At 44.4% G+C, this 8,267-nt stretch overlaps 1 protein-coding gene across 1 annotated transcript in view; it reads left to right on the forward strand.

Moving 5' to 3' along the window:
* Window positions 1-8,267, forward strand: part of tmem120aa (transmembrane protein 120Aa) — a 31,701-nt gene that overhangs the window by 18,938 nt on the left and 4,496 nt on the right. Inside the window, exons 7-10 of the mRNA XM_048612635.1 lie at window positions 1,412-1,477; window positions 4,568-4,629; window positions 6,693-6,785; window positions 8,085-8,149. Of these exons, the coding sequence (XP_048468592.1) occupies window positions 1,412-1,477; window positions 4,568-4,629; window positions 6,693-6,785; window positions 8,085-8,149 (286 nt within the window). The remainder of the gene's footprint in view (window positions 1-1,411; window positions 1,478-4,567; window positions 4,630-6,692; window positions 6,786-8,084; window positions 8,150-8,267) is intronic.

Raw genomic sequence — 8,267 nt, forward strand, 5'->3', positions numbered from 1 at the left:
AAAAAAAAAAAAAAAAATTTACCTCATGTCCTTTTTAAATCTTTCTCCTCTCACCTTAAAATATGCCCCCTATTCTTGAAATCTCCCACGCTAGTGAAAAGACACCTGCTATTCACCTTATCTGTACCTCTCATGGTTTTTCAACCTCTGTCGGTCACCCCCCAACCTCCTACACTCCAGTGGGAAAAAACTTCCAGCCTATCCAACTTTCTCCTTATAACTCAAACCCTCCATTCCTGGCAATATCCTGGTAAATCTAATCCTGGTAATCAATTTTAAACTATCTCTCGTACTATGAACCTTTTCCTTGCATTCTTGGTTTTTAAAATGAAGCAGAAGTAAAAACTGATTGGGTACATTCCTACAGGTCATTGAGCTGCATCAATCCTGTTTGTTACAGTCTCTCAAACTACCCACACATGCAAAGCTAGCAGCAGCATTGTCTGCTCCTGATTTCCCTCGTGTAAAAACCAGAAGTGAAAAGGAGGAAGATGTTTTGTATTGTACAGTCCTGCAGTTTCTCTGAATCTATTACTTTGGTTTTAGTGCTAGGAGACCGTCCTTACTTTACCCGTATTGCTAGTTCCTGCAAGAATCGAAACAGTATTAACTTATTGACTGTGGAGACATCAATGGCTAGCACTCTGCAATCTTCAACACACGAAACAAAAACTGAAAAAAGACTGCGGATGCTGGACATCAGAAACAAAACCAACACCCAAATTGCTGGAAAATCTCAGGAACATCTGCAATCTTCAACAACAACAAAAACAAAGTTGCTGGAAGAGCTCAGCAGATCTAGCAGCATCTGTGAAGAAAAAAATCAGAGTTAACGTTTCAGGCCCGGTGACCCTTCCTCAGAGCTGTAATCCTTCAATCTGCAATCTTCAACTGACCTGCAAACACACACACACACACATCCCAGCAGAGGTCGCTAGATAGCCTTTCTGGAGTCCAATGAGCAGCTATAGGACTCCAAACCCACTTGGAGAGCCATCGATAATCCTGATATATTTTAGTCATCTCCACTGTTTCCTCTTCCCTTTCATGCGCTCACAGCCTGTCACAAGACTAACGTTTGAACCCCAAGTGTCCCATGTCTTCTGTCGTCCTGATGGAGGCAGCATGGTTGTGAATTGAAACCTGAACCCTTGGTTCTGTCCTGTTTAGAATGAGCTTTATTGTCACATATACTCACGAGTACAGTGAAAAGTTTACAAGTCACCACTTACAGTGCCTACTTGGGTACAGAATCTTAAGAACAAATTCATAGGGAAAAAAATTTAGAAAAATAAAGAAATGAAAAGTCCAGCAATAAATTAGAAACATACAGAAATAAGAGCAATTTCTCGATCTGCTATCGATTACAATCGTCATGTTTTGATAGTGATTTTTATTTTTGTTTCTGCAGGATTAAAGGCTGGTGGGTAATGCATCATTATGTTTCAGCCTTCCTGTCTGGAGTTATGCTGACCTGGTAAGTACAATCTAATGAGTCCATAGCAATATACAATGCAGGAAAGTTGAGAAGCAGGCTTTTGAGTAACCCACAGTGGTTTAATGCTCTATCTCCCCCTGTCTCTATGGGGCTTGTTAGTTAGTTTTGACTCTTTCTTCCAAAACTATTGAATTATTGCATCTGGAGCTCTCTCAGATTATCACACAGTCACGGTAAGGTAGGAAGTAATGGCTCTGATGAGTGAGAAATCCTCTGAACCAGACATTCTCCATCTCAGGATTTTGAGGGAAAAAAGATACAGGTGAAAACAAATGTAGGTGCCCAGGCTACTTTCACCCGATTCTAGAAACGTTCTTTACATTGGAAATTGATGTATGTTTCTCCACTGTTTATAGCCCACCACTGTGAGGAAAATCCTTCCTTTTTCTTCACACTCCTGGGTGCGTGCAAGGGAGGCAAAGCCCCTGCTTAGGCCCACATCCATCGTGGGACTTTTTCCTGGAAACAGTTGCTATCCTGTCAACAGAGGACGTAGCTTTGTGAGGGGTGCCACTCTGTGTCAAATAAGGCTGGCCAGGAGACTGGCCCACTCTTTCCGCCTATCGGAAGGATTTTCAGCCTGATCAGCTGTGTTACAAATGCATCCTCTGTGGCCAACAAGCCTCTGAAGGGGGAATTGAACTTGGTGTTTTTTGACCCGGAGGTAAAGGGACACCACCACTCGTGTCATCAGGAAAGGTTTGACAGTCTAGAATTAAGGATAGGGCTTTCAACAGATCAGTAAGAGCCAGCATGGATGTGTTAAAACAGGGAAATGCTTGTTGATGTCGGCTCCCAAAATGCATTTGATAAAGTTCCTCATAAGCGACCAGTAGCTAAAGCTGAAGCCCATGGGAATGATGGCAAATTATCGATCTGCTTGGGAAATTGCTGAATGGCAGGAGACAGAAAGTAGGGATCATGTGGGTGCTCTGAAAGACAACAATAGTGTTAATGTTAGAACCTTTAATTACCCACTTTGTTTCCTATCAGCTCAGTTACTAATAAACAGAGCCAAATACCCAAATGACACAAAGATAGATGGCATTGTGAGCAGTTTAGATGGAAGCATAATATTACAGGAAGATATTAACAGATTAGCAAGGTTGTAACAAATGAGTTTAAATATTGGAAAATGTGTGATCATTGTCTGTGAACTGGAAGGCAGGGTACTTTCTAAATGAGGAGCTCCAAGACGGTCAGGATGCATAAATCATTAAAATGTTGTGAACAAGTACAAAAATTCCCCAAGGGGAACACTGGCCTTGAAATCTCGAGGATTAGAATATAACAGGTTAGAAGGCTGTGCTTCAGTTTGACACAGCGCTGGTTAGATCATCACAATGGAGAGAGTGCAATATAGAATTACCAAAAGGAAGGTCATAGATGTAGGAGCAGACATAGGCCATTCAGCCCATCAAGTCTGCTACAGCAATAATATCGTGGCTAATCTGATCATCCTCAACTCCATTTTCATGTCTTTTCCCCATAAAATTCGATTCCCTTACTGATTTACCATTGAAACCTGCATTCCAAGGTAAGACGAGATTCCACAAATGAATTCTATATTCCTTACAGTGTAGAAGGTTAAGTAGTAATGTAATGAGAGTTTTCAAGATATTAAGGGGAACAAATAGTTCTGTTCGCCATATCTGTGCTGGTTGGGGAGGTATAGTCTAAACATTACAGCCAGAGTTTTTAGACATGAGAGCTTGTAGAGGATTGAAATTGTTTTTGGCAAATCAGTTTTAAGCTTGAGATTGATGGATTTTTATTAGATTTGAAGGGTATATCAGCAAAGTATATGGAAACAATGTGGAACGTGCTGGAGTGACTCTATGGTCTACTGCTGTTCAAACTGGATAGGTCTGTCTCTTTGTGCCTCTTGCCTAGCCCCTGTTTTCGAAGTAGGGCTTGGATGACGTGGGCTTCACAAAGGCTGGAATCCAGCTGTCAATCTGAGTGTGGCTACTGCTCACCGCCCATGGGCCTAGCAGCAACCCCACCCCACCTCTTTCCCCCACCTCCCCCCACATCTGGCCAGTGTGGAGCTCCAGACCCTGTGCTCAAAATGCTGCCTTCCACCATGTCCGTCAAATAGTGTCCACCTGGTACAGACCCTTTTAGACAGGAGTGTGTCCGTTCTATTTCAAATGTAACTTCTATACTTTTACAAAGGGAAGTGAGGCCGTGTGATACAAGTGATATTGTATAGCCTGGGCTGTACCTGTAAGGAATGTCTATTGGAATGGTTAAATTGACTGTGGCAATTTGGTGCTGTCTGTTTACTCTGGCTGTTCTGGGTAGGATCTCTGGGTTCCAGCAATGTTGAAGTTTCTGATTTTCTGATCTAAATGGTGTGGATCTCCTGTTGGCTGTGAATGGACAGACTTTTCTTCATCTCCTCCCCGTCCCCATGCCTGGAGAGAGCAGGCTCAACCCACCCCTGTCACAGTCCTCCCTACTCTGTTCCCTATTTACCACCATCTGTACTTTAAACTGGTCGCATACAAGCACGCAGGGCAAGTTATTCATTCCTCTGTGTCACACTTTTTATTCATCTCCCTCTCTCTCTTTCCTCTGGCATGCTGTCATTCTTTCTCAGTATACATCTTTTTCTCATTCTTTCTCCCTTGTGTGCTGGCTCTCTTGTGCACTTCCGTGCGTTCTCTATCATGCTCTCTCACTCTCTGTCACTCATTCATTCTCTTGCTCTGTCTCTCATTTGCTCGCGTTCTTCCTCCCTGTCTTTTGCTCGCGTGCGCTCTCACTGTCTCCCCTGTGGGTGTAACCTGAGTAATCCATGAATGAGGCCCCAGAATCCTGAAGGGAATTCAGGAGATGGCAGTGTCTATACTGTTGGCTCTGGATGTAGTTCCTTTCCTACCTGTCCCCTCTGTACTGAAGGGCTGTGGACCCTGGTAGCTCCCCTGGCAATTACTGAGCTAATTGAGCTGTTTTACCCACACACAGCAGAACAGTCTTCATTCGTCAGACACAGGGCTCCTGTGGAAATGCTCGCACACCCGTCAACATTCACACCACAGGTTCACCTTTTGTCTTTTTCAGGCCCGATTCGAAAATGTACCAGATATTTCGAAACCAATTCCTCTCATTTTCTATGTATCAGAGTAAGTACATTCAGTGTTACATCCTCTCTTTCTTTCGTTGTTTTTAATACTGAAATACTGAACCCAAACTATTTCCCCACAATCTTTAAAGATATATTTTAACTAATTATTAAGTAGCTTCTGCTCTATTCCTACCTCCTGAACATTCCCTTTCACCCAATGGTATATACATGTACAACTCCTTTGTCAGCTCTGCTAATCTTTGGCAATCTTTATTAAACATTGGGGTGACTGTTCGCAGCTTCTACCTACGGGTCAGGTACAGAAGAATTCTACACGGAGTGAGGTGATGTTTCTGTTCTGTTTGTCAGTGTGACATTCCTCTATATCCAACCTCTCAAGTCTCCAGCTTGCGTTTTCAATTCTCTGCAGTCTTGTGTTCCCATGTTTTTGGGAAACAGCATGTAACTGCTCAAACACTAGCGAGACATTGCCTCCCGTCTGCAAAGGGGACCAGCTAAGAGCTGACGAAACTCCCTCCATGAAGGTGCAGCGGGAGTGATTCTCCGGAGTCCATGCTGTAAGACTGGTCACCAATATGACAGCAGCTGGACTGTCCCTAATTTTGGGTCCGTATTGTCCAAGACACCATCCTTTTGGATGTTTGGGAGATCGAAGATTCCCACAGCACGGTTGGATAATTAAGTTTCTCCAAAGTCCTGGGCCTCGTTCTTCACTCCGCCACTACTACTAGAATTACGTTGTTAGCTGAGTAGGACAAGAAGAGCTGATGGCAGTTTCTGGATGGTATAATGACCTGCCTGCCTGGTTTGTTTTTGCTGGCCACGTGATGGAATGAATTGGCCACCCACGACAAGACAAAGAATCAACGGAAGATTGGGGAGGTCTCCTGCCTCCAATCTTCTAGTGAGCATGCACCCAGAGTCACCAACTCCTCTGAAGCACAAACCCCTTGAAAAGATATAGGAGCAGAATTATGCCATTTGGGCCATTTGATCATGGCTGACATGTTTCTCAACCCCATTCCCCCGTCCCGCTTCTCCCCATAACCAATGGTTAGCATTGCTGCCTCACAATGCCAGGGACCTGGTTTCAATTCCAGCCTCGGGCGACTCACCGTGTGGAATTTGCGCATTCTCACCATGTCATCGTGGGTTTCCTTCCACAGTCCAGAGATGTGCAGGTTAGATGGTTTGGCCGTGTGAAATTGGCTATAGTATCCAGGGATGTGCAGGCTGGATGGGTTAGTTATGGGACATGCAGTATTGCATAAAGTTTATGCAATCTCTTCTGTATTTGATGAGTCATGATCTGCCCCTGCTGTCATGTTCGGTACAGAACCCTCGTTCGTTCTGTGAAATACTGAACCAAAACTATTTCCCCACAGTCTTTAAAGTATCACCAGCTGAGACTAATCTTGATGAAATAAACATGAGGCATTGACAAAAGAGATCATGTTAAGAACAGTGTGCCATAACCACTTAGAGTTGTCAATCAAGCAAATAAACTGTTCACTTGTCAGATTATAAGGTTTTATCGGTCTGGGCTCCCAGCAAAGTATAACGAAACTGAGTTGAATCCTAACTGGGGATGTGTATGAATCGGTATTGAGTGGTCATGGAGGCCATGACAGCTCATGGGAGTGGACGGTAGGGATTTGGGTAAGAGCTATTGAACATACTTTTTGATAAGTTCCCAAATCCGGGTTCACACTCCTCTGAGGGCTCCTAAACCTTACATCACAGAGAAGCCTGTTTTGCTCTGTGAATATTGTAAGGTGTTAAGAGGTATTATAATGGAGCTGGTCAGGTCAGGCCTGCAAGGTGTGAACTTGGCACGTGTACTGTGAAAATCATTGCTGCTGGGAATGGGTTCAGGAATCCCGGAAATGAGTCTGTCTGTCTCTCCGTTTTTAAATGGCTTGGGAGTCATCATGACTCAGCAATAATCCAGCTCTAAGTGCCCAATTTCATGGCTCAGCAATATAATAAGAATCACAGGTAAGTCCATACAGTTCCTGCCAGCAGAGGGATTACCAGAGGTTGCCTTTGGGGTTTGAATGTCTGGGCTCCTGGCTCACTCACTGTGCTTGTATTGTGTAGGCTTTGTGCAGTTCCTACAGTATTATTATCAGAGTGGCTGCCTGTACAGACTCCGAGCCCTGGGAGAGAGACATAACATGGACCTGACTGTAGGTGAGTGCACTCATTGCTAACTCAATTGTCAATGAGTCAATGGGAGGGAGCTGGTGTGGAATGTGAATGGCATTTTGGCCATTGTCTGGGCTGTAAATTCTATAAAATTATGTGCACTTTAATTTCTATTTTCACTTTCATTTAGATATTAATTTGATAAAGAGTTAATCTTTAATGGATGCTGTGGGTTGGTGATCTAGATAAAGTGAATGGGTGTAAATTACAGTCACATAGCCAATGGCTGCTAGAATTTGCTGATGCATTGTAAACGATCCAGGCCCTTTAGAATAAATAGCTCCTAAATGTGTCACACTGACGATGTTAAATTACTCAGTAATGATTTAACTATCTTGATTAATTCTTCCATGATGCTGTTAAACATTGGGTCTGGGTCCACCACACTCTGGATCTGATGAGGTGTGGTATGACCTCGCAAGGCCCCATCCTTTGCGTTCCTTTTGCTGCTGCTGTCCCTGTAACCCCTGTGACTTCTCAGTGACACCCTCCACCACGGAGCTCCTTAATGTAATGATATTTGTCCCCAGTTTACCCCCAGAGCCTATGATTTTAGAAATTCCCAAGACCTGGTGAGCCTTACACCCTCCCCATGTAAAAGCCAACCTGTGTGACTCTCTGCTCCCCTCTCCCAACCTCATCCTATTCACTCTGAGCTCAGATCCTACTATCTCCACATTGCCCCACACTGCTGTCACCAGTGACCCAGTCCCATGGAGCCCAGCCCCAGACTCGGGTTGCTCACTTTGCCCAGAACACTGTGGAGCTGTCCTTTGATAACTGTCGGGTGAACAAGTACTTAGGGCTGACCATGACCCAGTGTCTGGACTGATCTTACAGGCCAGCCCCGTGTAGAGCCTCCCCAGCTCCCTGAGTGACCTCCCTGTCATCCTCGGGCTGGTTAGACTTGACCTTTGGGAGGGCCAGGTTACTGACTGACCACATCCAGCGGGGGACTGGAATCTCTCAAGTCCCTTGACTGGCTGTGTCAGCATCCACTAACTGACCTTTAACCCCACTGAGGACTGGTCCCCTCTTGACCACCCCATGGCCACTTAGCTGAAGCTCGTGTTGTGTGTTTCCTGCATAAGCTGTTGGCACATGTTGTAGGTTTAACGTCGAGGTAGGACTGATATAGGAGAGTGGGGCTGTGTTTTTATTTTTAATTAACCACATTGAGTGGCCAAATCCAACAGTGAACATTTGATTGGAGGAGGTCTCGGAAGAGAGCAGGTCTTTCCACCTTGTCTAGACTAACTGAGCATCGTGGGTTTGTATTTACAGAAGGTTTCCAGTCTTGGATGTGGAGAGGCCTCACGTTTCTTCTACCGTTCTTGTTCTTTGGTCATGTAAGTCATTTGAAGTATTTTGCTTTTTGTATCTGTTGTTGAAGTTGAAACCGAAGCCAGGATCCTACAATTGGATCCTGGCTGCCATTGATCCCACAACTGGATCCTGGCTGCCATT

Source organism: Rhincodon typus, chromosome 26 (genome assembly GCF_021869965.1).
Source record: "Rhincodon typus isolate 14 chromosome 26, sRhiTyp1.1, whole genome shotgun sequence".
In the NCBI taxonomy this organism is placed as follows: Eukaryota; Metazoa; Chordata; class Chondrichthyes; order Orectolobiformes; family Rhincodontidae; genus Rhincodon; species Rhincodon typus.